Consider the following 15,420-nt stretch of genomic DNA (forward strand, 5'->3'; position numbering starts at 1 on the left):
TAGTTAACGTCACCACCGACGACACACAGCGGTCCACACACTAAGTAGCGAGGTGGGTATGTCTGGACCTCATGTGATCACCATCAACAAAATTTGGTCGTCTCAAAAGGAAAACACAGGGTAGATCCTACTACTGGATTCGGTTAATGCTTCTATCAACTAAACCGACAATGTGGGTTTTCGGGGAACTTCTGGCCAATGATGTTGTTGGAGCGGGGTTTTCCGATATAGCAGCAACCTTTATTTCCGTTTCAGTCAGGTTCACGCGCTTCCGACGGCGTCAAGTGACTTGCGCTCCAACTTGGGAGGATTCTGGAGGTACCAGTAATTATACTACAGGTACTGGTAGGGTGGCAGCCCGTCGGGTAACGCGGCCGACGGGCTTCTAGCCGAAATAATCCCATTTACCTTCTATACCCAAATTAGTGTATGAAAATACCAACGCCGCGTACCTATCACTGGCGCATCGGACTGCTGGTTACGGCAATCAAAAGCGCCCTCACATTGCCAACTTGATACCAACCCCGTACCAAGAGTCTGTGCCTCGGCCTTGGCACTTGACGTCGTCTGGAGTGCAAGTGAGAAGGACCTTACAAATCCACCCCGGGGAGACAAGGCCCTCCACAGAAGCAGCGAACGGAGGGTTGGTCTGATTGTTGTTTATACGGGGCTCCACCAAAGCAGACACGACTCTGTGCTCTCCGCCCTGCGCCCTCCGCCTTCCCCCAAAAATCAAAATGGGGACCAAACGACCGAGTTCAGCCCGTGCCGTGTTCCCCGTTCCCCACCCTTGTTATAGAGAAAAAGGGGATGGGCGTTTTTGGCTATGCCTTAGGGAGGATATGCTGGAGACTTATATAAACGGCGTTTGTCGTCTTCTATAGTCCGGTGTTGGTGATGCGTCTATTCGTTCCACACACACTCCCTTTTCGCTCCCAAAACCCTGTTCCTGAGACTTCGAGCAATCTCCTCCCTGCCAGAAAACAAATAGACAAAGAGAGTCCTGTTTGGAATACATCGAAGAAGGTTCCTACCCTGAAGACGGAATAGAAGAAGGGAAGGAGATCTGTCTGCTACATACATATACACAAGATGTCGAACCTGCGAGGAAAGTATCTCGACTATGCCATCACCCTCGCTGCAGGGTCGGGGTTCCTGTTATTTGGATATGGTGAGTCACGATCTATCTTTGCTCTATTATCACTGTCCACCACCATGGCAGGCTAATGGGCCGTCGCTTTCTCTTTCTTCTGACACCTTCTCATGCTGTGCTGTCCGAGCTGGACTTCAAAATTGGGGACGTTGATGCTAACATGTTCGAATACAGACCAGGGTGTCATGAGCGGCTTGCTCACTGGAAGCGCATTCACCAAACAATTTCCCTCCATTGATACCACGGACACGGGCAATGGCAGTTCCTCCCTACAAGGAACAGTCGTGGCCATCTACGAGATTGGTTGCTTCTTCGGTGCTCTGCTCGCCTTCGGGTTCGCCGAGGGCATTGGTCGACGACGGTCCATCATGATCGGCTGTACTATCTTGGCCGTCGGGGCTGCCATTCAGTGCTCGTCATACTCGGTGGCACAAATGATCGTGGGACGGATCGTTGCTGGCGTGGGGAACGGTATCAATACTGCCACTATCCGTACGTCTTCCCATATCCATATCTTGTCTGGTGTCCTCCCCTGCTGTGCATGGAGAGATAGAGGAAAAGAAAGATGGTTGTCGTGTTTGGACACGATCTTGCTCGGTGTACATCCCAACAATACCTGAGGTTTGCGTTGGCTGACATATGTGTGTGTCTTTTTCGTTTAGCGGTCTGGCATTCCGAGCTCATGAAGCCCACGTCCAGGGGCAAGGGTCTGTCCATTGAATTTGCGCTTAACATTTTCGGCGTCATGCTGTCGTACTGGGTCGGTAAGTCGAAGTTCTCCATGACATCTCTTCTCTTGGGTCAGTATAGACAAGAGCCAAGCTAATCCGGGTTTCTGTGTTGATGTGTAGATTATGGCATGAGTTACGTCAAGAGCGAGGCCCAATTTCGCTTCCCAATCGCCTTCCAAATATCGTTCGCACTCATCACCATTGCCCTGGTGGCTGTCTTGCCTGAGTCGCCGCGTTGGGTAAGTACCAGAGAGTGGAAACCTACAACAATGAAAAGAGTCAAGCAAGCTAACCCGTGTGCTTCCCTCCATAGTTGGTTGCGCATGGCCGGTCACAAGATGCCCGCAATATCCTGTCGCGTCTGCAGAGAGATCAAACCTCCATCTTGTCTGACAGCAGCGCCATTGACACCGAACTACACGAGATTGAGCGCGCCCTGGAAGATGAAAAAGAGGCGGCGGGTGGTATCACGTTCCTATCCCTCTTCAAAAGCAGTCCACAGAGGTTCCGTCGTCGAACTCTGCTTGGTGTCGGTGGCCAGTTCATGCAGCAGCTGTCGGGTATCAATCTCATCACCTACGTGAGTTCCATGCTCGGCCTACCCCACTGGTATAATGGAAACACAGTATCTAACAGAATGCTTTTTTCATGCTTAGTACGCACCGGTGATTTTCGAGCAGTCGGTCGGCATGAGTCACAACCTATCCATGCTCCTCGCCGGTTTCAATGGCGTGGCGTACTTCTTGTCGTCTCTCGTTCCCATCTGGTGTCTTGACAGACTCGGACGAAGAAAGCTGATGCTGTTCGCCTGTGCAGGCCAGGCGGCGTGCATGGCCATCTTGGCCGGGACCGTGAGCGACGGAGGCCACGCGAGCGGCATCGTCGCCGCCGTGATGCTGTTCCTCTTCAACTTCTTCTTCGCCGTCGGCCTGCTGGCCATCCCGTGGTTGCTGCCGGCCGAATACGCTCCCCTGGCGATCCGGGCCAAAGCGGCCGCTCTGGCCACCGCGAGCAATTGGATCTTCACCTTCTTGGTGGTCGAGATCACGCCCGTGTCCATCGGCAACATCGGCTACCGCACTTATATCTACTTCACCGTCTTCAACGTCGCTTTCCTGCCGATCATCTGGTTCTTCTACCCCGAAGTCCGCAATCTGTCGCTGGAGCAGATCGACAAGCTCTTCACCGGCGAAAAGGTCTTGCTTCATTGGAAAGCAAGCATGGACGAGCCCCAGGGGTCTTTGGCTCTTGACGTCAAGGTCGCAAATGAAGAGCCGACCGTGACGGAGGAAGAAATGAGTTTGGAAAATCGGGGCAAGACATTCGAGTGAGACGCCTCGGCTACTCAGTCGTAGATTGATGAAGGAGCATCGGTGGGTGCGCAGGTGTACGGATTTGACCATCGTGACCTCAACAGATCGGGAGACTAGGCCATGTCCGAAATGTGTAGAGGTCATACATTCCAGACTCGTTGGACTTCAAAAGGCATTGCAACTGTGGAAAGTTCTGTGACAGTTTAGCTCGGGGTTGCGTTCATGGTATATGCAAATAGCTGCAAACTCATGTGTCCTCATTCATCCAAATCTCCCCAGTGCTGTTTCAAATCATCGGCTCTCCAGGTCGCCCCCCAGCCTGTCTCTTTTTCGATTCGTTCGTAGATATCAACGATCGCACGGTGCTCGGCAGGGTGACTCATGACTTGGCCGGCTAGCCACAGTGGCTGCACGCTGTTGGTCCAACACCCATGATGGGAATTTGAGATGGAGATCGCGCAGATCTGTCGAGCGTGCCACAGGATGGAACGGGACTTTTTGGGCACATTCTTGGGGATGTGCTGTAACATGAGCAAGGCCGCAGTGTGGTGGAGTTGGTTGCCTGACACGGCCGCGCCGTTACCGAAGAGGACGGTAGGAAACGGCGAACTCGTCCCATCATGTAGTATTCCTGGATTGAGAGACACCAAGGCCTGCATCTCTGGAGGGCGACATGCGTACCACGCTTCGAGACAATCGAAAAGCTCTACCCATTTGTCGGCATAGTTTGGTTGATATTTGCCGTAGACTTCAAGCGGACTGTCTCGAATTTTTGGGGAGCCAAACAGAAAGTGCAAGACCCGAGCGACCAAATAACATGAGTAGGTGGCGTGTTCTTCGAAAACGTCTGGTGTCCGAGCACGAAACGCAGCGCAATCAGACTCGAAAGACATGTTCGACATCCACTCATCGATCGGGATCAAGGTTCTTTCGTTTGAAATCAGTCCACCGCACACATCTAGAATGAGAGATATGTTAGTTGGCATGGAAACGACGCGTGGAAGGCGGCGCTAGCAATGATGTACAAGTTGTAGGGGGTAGACACATGACATACCCATCCGAGCGAAGCACCAAAAGAGAGCTTGCTCGACTCCTCCACTGTCTCCGCGGATATTCATGGCCCTGATGAGGGACGCACAGCCGTCAAGGTGCCGCCTCCATGCTTTTGGTGAACCTGTTACAGAGTTAGCTGATGGGATCTAACTGGCCGCCGGAACTCTTACAGCTAAGCATCTCTAAAACACAGAGAACCACACACGACGCCACCACTGTGACGTCCTTTGTATTCAGCTCCGGTAGTAGTTTATGGATTGCCTCCTGGTACAAAGCCAGACTCATGGAGGCCGGCAGAGATCCATTCTTCCTTTCAAGCTGCCTTGCACTCAAAGCAAGCATGGAGAAACGCAGATGCGAGCATGTTTTGGCCATGATCGGAAGGGTGTGCCTGAAGTGTTCCCGAGCGTCGAATTTGTCGAGCTGTGCAATGTTAGAGCCAGGGCAAGATGACCTCTGTCCGACGATATGTACCTACCCAAGCAGATATTTCGACAACCCAATTGTTCCATAGAATGAACTCCTGGTGTGGAGTCAACTTGATGTTGGTTCCCGAGATTTCTTCAGCCCCAGCAGAGTTGGCAAAACGAAAAGTCGAAGGAAAGCTGCGAGGGTGAACATGTTCACCCGGCCTGTCAAATCCTGGACTCGCTTCGCGACTGGGTTGGGCCGAGCGAGCAGTGATAAAGACGTGATTTCGGAGTGTGTTGTGGAGCGCCTGATACCTAGAGCCTGGAAGGAAGATGCCGTCGTCTGTCAACATATCAGGCGAAAGCTGGAAATCTACATCTTCACGAGGCAGGGTTGCGCCGTGATCGTCGCCCATTCTTGGTTCGAAGTCGACCCCCTTCAAAACAGAGCAACTCTGCCCACTGGGAGTAAATTGACCAAGCGGCACAGTGGCTGAGCCTTGCAACGAGACATGCTGCGTCTCGGTTGCGCCGTCAATCAGATTGTCATGCAAGGATGGCGACTCAATAGGTAGGCCAGGACTTGGTGATACGTCTGCATGGAATGCTGAGTATAATGCAGGAAGGTTTTCGAGCCCTGTCGCTACTGGGCTTTGAGGCTCGAAGGCCTCGAGTTCATGCTGGCCGACGCAACCATTTTCGTGAACCTCTTCAGTACTGGGTCGGTCACCGTCATGGCTACCACCCCCATTACTCCTGCTGCCGTTTGTAGTGACGTGCGGAGTAGATCCTTGGGTTTCCGTCTCTTCGACGACGGGCCGGGCAGTCTAAGCACGGTAACAGCCTTAGCCAAGGTCTCAAGGGAGAACACGTGGTTACAAACCTTCTTGTGACCTTCTGTCGGCTTGCCGATGCTCAGGCGCGTGGACCTGGAGTTCTCGTCCACGGTGAAAGCATTTTGTGGAAGAAAGCTCAGCGGTCGGCCCCATTGACATCGTTCCCCCGTCTTGCGGCAATTCGAACAGGTTGGTTTCGACTCGTTGCCTGGTAGCCCGTCAGTCAAGTTCAATCCTTTACGACACCAGCCCCTTTTCTGGCTCGAGCCAAGGACAGCAGACATTTCTTCTTTTTATGCCGACAGTTCATACAGCCCGCCCGGGAGCGTGTGCGCCGTTTATCTCTGGCGGCCTTTCCTGGAGACAGTTCGGCGGTGACGCCCTCCATACATGGCGGGTTGGAGGCGTGAACCTCAAACTATATCGCGGCTGACGAGGGCAATGATGCTGAGGTATGATGGTTGTTGGCTGCTGTGGGTGTGTTCAATACCACAAATGGACTCCTTTGTTTGGCCAAGCGAGACTGCTATTACGTATCACGTCCATCTGCTCCGCAGTTTGCCAAGGCTGGCTCCATGAATGGAAATACGGCAGAGTTTAAATTCAGTAACGCACAATATTACAGCAACTTGAATCGCCGAGTCAACTTTTTCTAATATAATGGATCCTGCCGGCCGGCTGATGGTCTTTCAGTGTGAAAGGCGAGATTTAGCAGGCTCACCGACAGTCAGATGGATTGACGATTCGTTACAGCCAACCTTCTGACGATTGACAAAGTCCGGCCGCCTATTTGGCGCTCTGCGACAGATCCAATGTAGATATACAACTACGCGGAAGCACAATGTCCTCCGTCCACTCTGAGATCAGCTCCAGTCATCCAACTGCTACCGGGACCCAAGAGGAAGATAATAGGAGCTTTAAAATCTTCTGGTGCTCCCAGTCGTCCCAAAAGCGCGCCAGCCATCCATGTCTTTTCGACCTCGGGTTCGGCTTGTAGGAGAGCGTCCGTCATGGCGGTACGGATATACTTGCACAAATTAGCACAGACTCGAGGAAAGGAGCGGCGGGCGAGCACGAGACTTACACCGGGCGACAAGGTATTGACTCGGATCCCGTACTGTCCCCATTCCTGGGCGACCGATCGACACACTTGCTGCACCGCCGCCTTGCTGGAATTGTATGCGGTGCATGTGAGGCCCTGGGTAATGAACGTCAGCAATGGAATGTTCAATCTCAAGAACCTACAAGAATCCGTACCCTATTGGCAATGTTTCCCGACATGGATGCAATCAGGACGATGCTCCCACCGGTGCGGTGCTTGACCATGACTCTGGCAGCGTGCTTGGCTGTCAAAAATGATCCAGTCACGTTTACTCGCAACATTCGCTCAAAATCCTCCGCGGGATATTCCAAGGCGGGCACTTTCTGTTGGATACCGGCGCATGCTACGGTGCCCTTCAACGGAGCATTGAGTTGTTGCGCCTTCTCATCCACGTCCTGGAATACCTTCGACAGCTCCTCTTCTTTCGTGATGTCGCATCGGTAATAGGAGACGGTGAGCCCCGACTGCTTCGCAAGCTTCTCCAAACCAGCCCATTCCTCCTTCGATGGTTCCGGGAGTACGTCAAGACAAGCAGCGTGACCTCCGGCTTCAACGATGGCTTTGGCAAGGGTTATGCCGAGGCCTCGTCCGCCTCCAGTGACTACCGTGGTAGTGCCTGCAAGGGAGAACAGTTGTTTGGACTCCTGGTTGGCTGGTGTTTGTTGCGTCTCTGGGACATTGCTGGGTAGTGTCGTGTCGCTGACGGCGGAGCCTGCAAGTACTCCTGGTGCCATTGGAAGGGTAGTCTTAAAAACAGAGAGTATGTAGGTTACCAGAAACTTCTTGCGTTAGCACGACTTGTCCAGCCATGGGGGTGGTCGTGGACGTTTTATTGCCGGGCGCCCCCGGATTTCCTTCCAGGATCTCTCCAGGGAAGTTTGTTCCTGGCCATTGCACAAGCATCCATGGTTGGCTCCAAACCCTTATTGGCCGATGCAAAGTGATCTCTCACTGCATGCGCAGTCCAGAACAACTTCCATGGCCTTTGTGGGGGTTGTCACCGACATTGGCCCGTAGACGGCTCCAATTTCCATTTAGGGTACTTCCAAGCGTTATCAAGGCGCCAATATACTCCCGATTAGGTAGCCCGAGACGTCCCCCTTATAAAGAGTACAACCCGGTCTCGGGGCGAAATCCCGAGTCAGCGAGCATGGGACACGCATGGAGAGTCGCTTTCCGCAACCGGCTTCTGGCGATTGACCGCATGGAACCGTGTCCTTGGGATTTGCTAAAAAAGGAAGCCATCTCGCCCAAGTCCGAAACGGTGCACCACGTGAGGGAGCTCGTGTGGAGTGTTTTCGACTAGTGGCCTGAGCCGCGCGGACCCTGTAGAGACGACAGAGTTTTCCAGCAATCAAGCAAATGAACCCCAGAAACGCAACAGAAAGACACGGTCAGACGGTTGAACGTTGAACGACTCGGACCCCATCCCCCGTATTATCGTCATCAAAGCAATTAAAGGCTGGAATCCCGGCCATTGCGAGTCTCGACCCTCACCCTATCAATCCCCAAGCAACCGCGACAATGCAGACCAAACATTTCGTAAACGATCCAACCAAGCTGGTCGCAGCCGCCCTGCGATCGCACTGCATCACCAGGCCGGAATTGACACTCGATACCGAGAATAAGATCTTGTACGCCCCAGGCTCCTCTAATGTGTCAATCGTATCAGGAGGTGGCTCCGGCCACGAGCCCTCGTTCACAGGCTTTGTCGGTGAAGGCTTTCTGTCGGCCAGTGTGGCCGGGACTGTCTTCGCATCGCCATCAGCGCGACAGGTCTTGACTGCCATCGAGAACGTCGACGGATCTAAAGGTGTCTTGGTCACCGTGATGAACTATACGGGCGACGTATTGAATTTCGGCGTCGCCCTCGAGAAGGCGAAAGCGCGCAACCCCGGATTGCAGATTGAGATGCTGGTCGTTGGCGACGACGTCGGCGTGCCGCGCAGTCGAGCCGGGAAGGTGGGTAGGCGAGGAATCGCCGGAACCGTGTTGGTCCATAAGGTCACCGGAGCCATGGCTGCCGCCGGATTCGAGCTCAAGGACGTCGTTCGCGTCGGCCGCCTCGTTGCTCAGAACATGGCCAGTATCGGCGTCAGTCTCAGCCATGTCCACGTGCCCGGTCGGCCTCGAGCCGATGCCTCGGAAGGCTCTCTGGGTCCTGACGAGGTTGAGCTTGGCATGGGCATCCACAATGAAGCCGGCTGTGGGCGGAGAAGCGGCGCCGACGCCGAACTCCCCTCTCTTGTGGCCGAGATGCTCCGCCAAATACTCGACACAAGCGACAAGGACCGAAACTTCCTTCCCACGCGGACGGCCGAGATGGCGGTTTTGATCAACAATCTTGGCGCACTCAGTGTCCTGGAGTTGGGCGCTGTTGTGACCGAGGTCGTGGACCAATTGCAGGGCCATTACCAGATCAAGCCTGTGCGAGTATTTGCTGGCACATTCATGACTAGTTTGGACGGACCCGGTTTCTCGATCACACTTCTCAACACAGTGGACACGGGCGTCGGGAAGAGTCTGCTCGAGCTGCTCGATGCCCCGAGCAATGTGAGCGGCTGGCAAGTGCCGGCAAGGCAAATCGGGGCACCCTCCGGAAAACATGCTGGAAAAGGTGGCGCCACTGCTTCCAAGACCGAAACAAAGGATACGGAACAGGAGTGCCTCCTCCAATGCGACATCGGGTCTGCAAGAAGCCGGCTGGAGAATGGCTTGAAGGCCGTCATCGCCGCGGAACCGGAGGTCACAAAGTACGACGAGATCGTGGGCGATGGAGACTGTGGAACGACGCTCAAACGTGGTGCGGAAGGTGAGTTACAATGCTTCCCAGCAGGGAGCGCCATCTCTGGCTAAGATCGCGTGTTTTGGTTCACGAGAAGTTAATACTGACTCGTTATTCTGTCTAGCCATCCTAAAGAGGCTATCAAGCTCCCCGCCAAAAGATATCATCGCTTTGCTCTCCGAAGTGGCCACCGCAGTCGAGGATTCCATGGATGGCACCTCTGGTGCCCTATACGCCATCTTCCTGAACAGCCTGACGCATTTCTTCAAACTGCACGCCGGTGAAAAGAGAGCTGTCGACACCAAGTTCTGGAGCGAGGCGCTCAAATCCACACTGGCTGCCTTGGCCAAATATACGCCCGCCCGAATCGGCGACCGGACTTTGATGGACGCCCTGCAGCCTTATGAAGACACCTTACAGTCAACAGGCGATCCGAGGAAAGCTGCGGAAGCTGCAAAGGATGGTGCTGCAAAGACGGCTTCTATGCATCCGGGGCTAGGAAGGACCGTGTACATTGGTAATGAGGCATCGTGGTTTGGCAAGGTCCCGGATCCTGGTGCTTTTGGCCTGAGCAAGTTCTTTGAGGGCCTGGTTCAGGAGTAAATATTGTTCGGTATGTGCTGTTTGACTGAGTTCGCAAGGTATCGACTATCACGAGGCCACCCTATTCAATATGTACCTACTATGTAGCATCTGAAGTATACTAGTAGAGATAGAAACGTCCAGGGTGCCAATCGACCTAGCTGGCAGACTTCAACTGGGCCTCGAGTTGTATAGATAAAGGCAACACGTGATTGATAAGCGGATAAATAGACGGTCACGTGATGAAGCGTCAGAAGCGGCGCGAAGGTCACCGATTCTGGTGTCTCATTGCCATAATGCCATTGACCGAGCTTCGTGTTCATGTCTAGCCGGTCAAGAAGATGTGCGAGAAATCAAAAAAAGCACTCAGTCGTAATGTCAATCGGACGAACAGCAGAAGTGAGTGTTCGACCTCAATGGGATTGGTTGCTATCTCCGAAGCGCGGGGGAAGCCCGGGCTGCGGATTACCCCAGATTGCCTTGGCCGGTCGATGCTGCAATCTACGACTTCTAGCTTAGCTTCCACCTTCGAAGCACGCATCGTCTTTGACACTCCCTGTCACTTCCTTACAAGTGAGACATGGAGGCCGCCTTGGTTTCAATCCTCATTAGCTAGCGTTTCTGGGCTCAAGCCCTCCCGCAGTCTTCGTTCAGCACCATGACTGACCTGGTCCGCCCGGAGGGCAAGCTCCCCAACAATGATGACCCCGAAGACCATAGCATTCTCTCGCGAATGGCCCGGTTCCGTACGAACCCCTTCAACTTTGCTCACGAGATATCACTCTTTGTGCGCGGTGTCGGATGGCGAGGATATAACAATGTCATCGGACAACCCGCCTTCTATCCTGGCTACACGGCAAACGTCAAATCCGCGGTCATGGCCTCTCCGATCCTGCGAAGAAGAATCATCGAGTTGACAGAGGCACGCTTGAAGGTTGAAGAGAAGGAATATCTCCTGGGAACTGACACCTCTACCTACATGAAAGAGAAGGAGAAGCGGAGACATGAGATTACATCGCAGTTGATCGAGATCACCAGTGACATGGTCGACAATATGATGTGCAAAATGGAGAGCAAGCCTTACCTTCGGACCGCTTTTTATGTTGTTACCCAGCTACTTACTAGGGCCTACAGCGCCATCCACGTCTCAGAGGCCGAGGTAAAGAGACTGCGGGAGATCGCGACAGAAGCTGCGAAGAAGAAACAGTCCATTATATTCCTACCGCGTCATACCAGCCATATAGACTATGTCACCCTGCACTTGGTCTGCTATCGCCTTGGCCTGACTTTGCCTGTCGTCGTGGCGGGCGACAATTTGAACTTTCCTCTCGTGGGCAGCTTCTTGCAAAGTGTCGGGGCAATGTGGATTAGGCGAAGCTTTGATCATGACCAGTTATACACGACTCTCGTGCAGGCTTACTTGGACACCCTTCTTCAGAAAGGCTACAACCTAGAGTGCTTCATTGAAGGGACCAGGAGCCGCACCGGGAAGTTGCTACAACCTCGCTTTGGGATCTTGAGCTTCCTTCTCGATTCGGTTCTGTCAGGCCGGACGGAGGATGCTTATATATGCCCAGTGTCTTTGCAATACGACAAGGTCATCGAGGTTGACTCGTACGTGAGCGAATTGTTGGGGAAACCCAAGGAGAAGGAGAACCTGGCGGCTTTCCTTTCATCGTCCAAGGTTTTATCCCTCAACCTGGGTAGAGTCGACTGCAGGTTTCACGAGCCGTGGAGTTTGAAAGACTTCATTGAGGGACAGCAACGGCGCGAAGACGGCCCACTCCAACTCTCTGCCGGATCAACCGACGCAAAGACCAGAACACGCTTGCTGCGCACTCTGGGTTACAAAGTTCTTGCCGACATCAATACCGCTTCTGTCATCATGCCCACCGCTTTGGTTGGTACCATCCTGCTCACCCTCCGAGGCAGGGGTGTTGGTAAATCTGAGCTGATCCGCCGAGTTGACTGGCTTTGCGCAAGAACAAGGGCCAATGGAGGTAAAGTTGCGGACTTCCACGGCATGCCCACGTCCTATGTGGTCGAACGCGCTCTTGAGGTGCTGGGACCGAAATTGGTTGGCACTGTCGAGGGGCTAGCTGAGGAAACATATTACGCGGTGGATCGTTTCCAGCTCTCGTTCTACCGGAACATGACCATCCACCTCTTCATATCAGAAGCCCTCCTAGCTGCGGCGCTGTATACCCAGGTCAAGCAGGGCGGTGGCAGTGCCAATCAGCGTGTGGCAGAATCTGAGTTGACTCGGAAGGTTACCTTTTTGTCCCAGCTATTCCGGGGTGAATTCATTTTCCCAGCAGGGCACGGATTGCGGCATAATCTGGACAAGGCCCTGCAAGGCTTGCTACGTGATAATGTACTCCAGGCAACAGAGAGTGGTGGCGAACGATGGATTGGGTTATCGGACGCCGAACGAAAACTCGGACGAGAGAACTTCGATTTCTACTGCTTTTTAATTTGGCCCTTTGTGGATGCCGGCTGGCTCGGGGCAGTCTCCTTGCTGTTGTTGGTGCCGCCGTTGGCTTCCACCACACCCTGGATTGACATGCAAAAGGCTCAGAGCACAGCTCAACTTGTCGGACGGACCCTCTACCACCAAGGTGATCTCTCCTATTTCGAGGCAATCAATAAGGAGTCACTCAAAAACGCCTACACCCGGTTCCAAGAAGAAGGCATTATCCTTGTCGCCAAAGGCAAAGACTCCAAAACTCCGACCATGGTGCGACTGGCCCCTGACTGGACGCCGGAACGAGATCCGAACACAGGTGAGCTCAGAGCTTCTGGACGACTGTGGGACTTCATCGAGGCGATCGCGCTCTACCGACGGGAGGGCAAGAACCGCAGGGATGGTGCGGCTGTGTCTGTGCGGGTGCTCTCGTTGACCGCCAAACTGAATGAGCAGATGTTCCAAGATGTTGAAGGCGCAGCGGTGGATTCCGCGGAGGTCAAGGTAAAGGAAGGGCGACGAAGGTCCAGATTATGATTGGCGACTCGACGATCGCTCACTTATGCACCAAAACTACCCAATGTTACTCAGATACAAACCATCCAGTGCCTCGATCAATGCTTAGAGATGGCAGATCAACATAGCTCCTATTTGGCACTGAGGTATGACTGGCGTTCAAACGACCAGATGACCTCTGCACGTCTGTTGTATCGGCCAACCTTATGCCGTTGCTGAGTCTGGCTCAACAGACGCCGTCTTCTTGTCGGCCCCGTCTGGCGGAGTAGAAGGGGTTGAAACCATCTTCGACTCGTGTGTGATGCCACTATGCTCAAACAAGGACCAGTCGCCAACCTCCTCATCGAAAAATTGGTCTTCATCGATACCACGGATCTCAGCTTCCTCGCTGATGCGGAGGGCCATGAATGGAATGTACTTGCCAATGACCTTCATGATGTAAAGAAGGCAGAGCGAGACCGTGAAGGAGTAGCTGGAGATGGCGGCGATGTCGGCCAGCTGCCTCGCGACTTGGGCGCCAACACCGTCGACGCCACCAGGTGCATCCGTGGAGCCGTCAAGCAACGACACGGATGAGGAGGCAAAGATGCCGGTCAGGAAGGAGCCGACCATTCCACCAATGCCATGAAGCTTGAACACATCCATGCCTTCGTCGATATGTAGCCAGTCGTTGACATCCTGAAGCGCAGCACAGACCATGGCAGTGATGAGACCAATGGCAGCAGCAAGCCACACCGACACGTACCCGGCAGCCGGTGTGATACCTGGTCAACAATGTCAGTACAAGATGCCTGATCAATTTGTTTCTCATGGAGCCAACAAACCGACGAGGCCTGCAATTGCGCCTTCGCATGCTCCCACGAGGGAGAGCTTGCCCTTATTTCGGATCATATCGACAACGGACCAGCCGATGACGCCCATTCCCGCCGAGACGTTCGTGTTCCATGCAGCAAAGAAGGATCGAATGGTGGCGTTGAGAGTCGATCCGCCCTGCATTATGTCAATTACTGCGGACCATGCTAACGGTTGGCCGGTACTCACATTGAAGCCATACCAGCCGAACCAGATCAGAGAGGTGCCAATGAAAACCATTGAGACATTGTGTGGTCTCATCGCAGTCCTATGGCCGTGAAGCTTTCTCTTGCCGAGGACCAGAGCGTAGGCGAGAGCCGAGCAACCGCTGGCGACGTGAACGGGCCCACCTCCAGCGTAATCGAGGGAAGGGAGGTTGTACAGCCAGCCATTGCTATTCCAGGTCCAGCAAGCGATAGGGCAGTATCTGAGATGACGAGTTTAGTGGCTCGATCCGGATGCAATTCCACAGACTGACTTACACAATCGTTGCCCACCAAAACCCGAAAAATAGAGACGGGATAATACGACCGCGCTCAAACGCGCCACCGACCACGATCATCACCGTGCAAATGCAGAAAAGCAGCTGGTAGAGACAGAAGACGATTTCAGGCAGATATGGGCTGCCCGGGGATGGCGCTGCCGTGACGTTCTGCATGCCAAAGTTGGCCATGTCACCGATGAAGGAACTGGCAGTGCGAGAATAGGCCAGAGAATATCCCCAAAACATCCATTGGAAGCAGATGACTCCGATCTGTCACGGGGTGGGAATCAGTCTCCGCAGTCGTTTCACGTTTGAATTGTCCTCACTCACCACTCCAAAGGACTGGTATAGCATCGCCAGGGCAGACTTTCTGCGGGCCAGTCCTCCGTACAGCAGACCAAGACCAGGGATAATCATCCAGACCAGATAAGCGCAGATGCCGATATACACAGCATGGTATTCAAAGCCGGCGAATTGGGCATTGACATCGACTTCATGGGTATTACCGCCATTGGCTGCCGAAGGGTCGAACTCGGGCTGAACCAAAAGTCAGTCAGAAGAAAGACAATAACATGGTGTCATGTCGACTTACAGGATCCATCCTTGCTTGGACAGGCCGTGCCAAAGTAGCAGTGGTGCAATGGTATGTTTCTGCTACCGCTACAATCCACAATAGGGGAAGGGAAAAGAGGAATCGTGGCAAGGAATGCAGCTGCCAGAGAAGATATATCTGTCCCACCCCTCAAAAACACCCAGCTTCTTGGTCCTGAAAAATACGGGGCAATGCACCCGCCCACAGGGCGTTATATGACAAGCAACCATCGCCGCTAAGAACACGGCTCGTGGCACCAGCAGCTGTGCCTACCTGGTTCGCGGACGACGCGCGAGGACTTGCGCGTCGGGCGTCTTGGAAGATCAGTGACCCACCTTCATTATTAGCAAGGGAATCCGCTTGCTAGGCAAGATAGACATGGTCTGTTGTCGTGGTCGATTAGGATGTATTTGACTATGCAGAATTGAAGAAGGCCTTCCCCTGGAGGCTGGAGCAGGTAGCACACCATTGGCTCCAGACAAGGCTCAGGTTTGGCCAAGGCTGTTATCAGTCCTTGGTGGAGTCCTTACCACCCAGAGTGACGGTG

General features: G+C 53.7%; 6 protein-coding genes across 6 annotated transcripts; 3 read left to right on the plus strand and 3 right to left on the minus strand.

Moving 5' to 3' along the window:
* Positions 1–1,092: 1,092 nt before the first annotated feature.
* On the plus strand, positions 1,093–3,215 carry A1O1_01765 (uncharacterized protein; the record flags this gene model as incomplete). Its single annotated transcript, XM_007722677.1, has 6 exons — positions 1,093–1,171; positions 1,328–1,645; positions 1,816–1,917; positions 2,005–2,123; positions 2,198–2,464; positions 2,541–3,215. 6 exons carry the CDS (start codon positions 1,093–1,095, stop codon positions 3,213–3,215), a joined length of 1,560 nt encoding a protein of 519 aa, XP_007720867.1.
* A 239-nt stretch (positions 3,216–3,454) lies between these two features.
* On the minus strand, positions 3,455–5,780 carry A1O1_01766 (uncharacterized protein; the record flags this gene model as incomplete). The annotated part of the gene is made up of 5 exons (XM_007722678.1): positions 3,455–4,155; positions 4,252–4,371; positions 4,421–4,673; positions 4,729–5,487; positions 5,544–5,780. 5 exons carry the CDS (start codon positions 5,778–5,780, stop codon positions 3,455–3,457), a joined length of 2,070 nt encoding a protein of 689 aa, XP_007720868.1.
* A 542-nt stretch (positions 5,781–6,322) lies between these two features.
* On the minus strand, positions 6,323–7,332 carry A1O1_01767 (uncharacterized protein; the record flags this gene model as incomplete). Its single annotated transcript, XM_007722679.1, has 3 exons — positions 6,323–6,523; positions 6,581–6,694; positions 6,754–7,332. The coding sequence occupies 3 exons, from the start codon at positions 7,330–7,332 to the stop codon at positions 6,323–6,325; spliced, it is 894 nt and encodes a 297-aa protein (XP_007720869.1).
* A 790-nt stretch (positions 7,333–8,122) lies between these two features.
* On the plus strand, positions 8,123–9,986 carry A1O1_01768 (uncharacterized protein; the record flags this gene model as incomplete). Its single annotated transcript, XM_007722680.1, has 2 exons — positions 8,123–9,410; positions 9,508–9,986. The coding sequence occupies 2 exons, from the start codon at positions 8,123–8,125 to the stop codon at positions 9,984–9,986; spliced, it is 1,767 nt and encodes a 588-aa protein (XP_007720870.1).
* A 637-nt stretch (positions 9,987–10,623) lies between these two features.
* A1O1_01769 (uncharacterized protein) lies at positions 10,624–12,966 on the plus strand (the record flags this gene model as incomplete). Its single annotated transcript, XM_007722681.1, has 1 exon — positions 10,624–12,966. The coding sequence occupies one exon, from the start codon at positions 10,624–10,626 to the stop codon at positions 12,964–12,966; it is 2,343 nt and encodes a 780-aa protein (XP_007720871.1).
* A 183-nt stretch (positions 12,967–13,149) lies between these two features.
* On the minus strand, positions 13,150–14,882 carry A1O1_01770 (uncharacterized protein; the record flags this gene model as incomplete). Its single annotated transcript, XM_007722682.1, has 6 exons — positions 13,150–13,709; positions 13,770–13,935; positions 13,987–14,224; positions 14,280–14,551; positions 14,612–14,818; positions 14,874–14,882. 6 exons carry the CDS (start codon positions 14,880–14,882, stop codon positions 13,150–13,152), a joined length of 1,452 nt encoding a protein of 483 aa, XP_007720872.1.
* Positions 14,883–15,420: the final 538 nt, after the last annotated feature.

The sequence above is a fragment of the Capronia coronata genome (genome assembly GCF_000585585.1).
Source record: "Capronia coronata CBS 617.96 chromosome Unknown acBCG-supercont1.2, whole genome shotgun sequence".
Taxonomy (NCBI): domain Eukaryota; kingdom Fungi; phylum Ascomycota; class Eurotiomycetes; order Chaetothyriales; family Herpotrichiellaceae; genus Capronia; species Capronia coronata.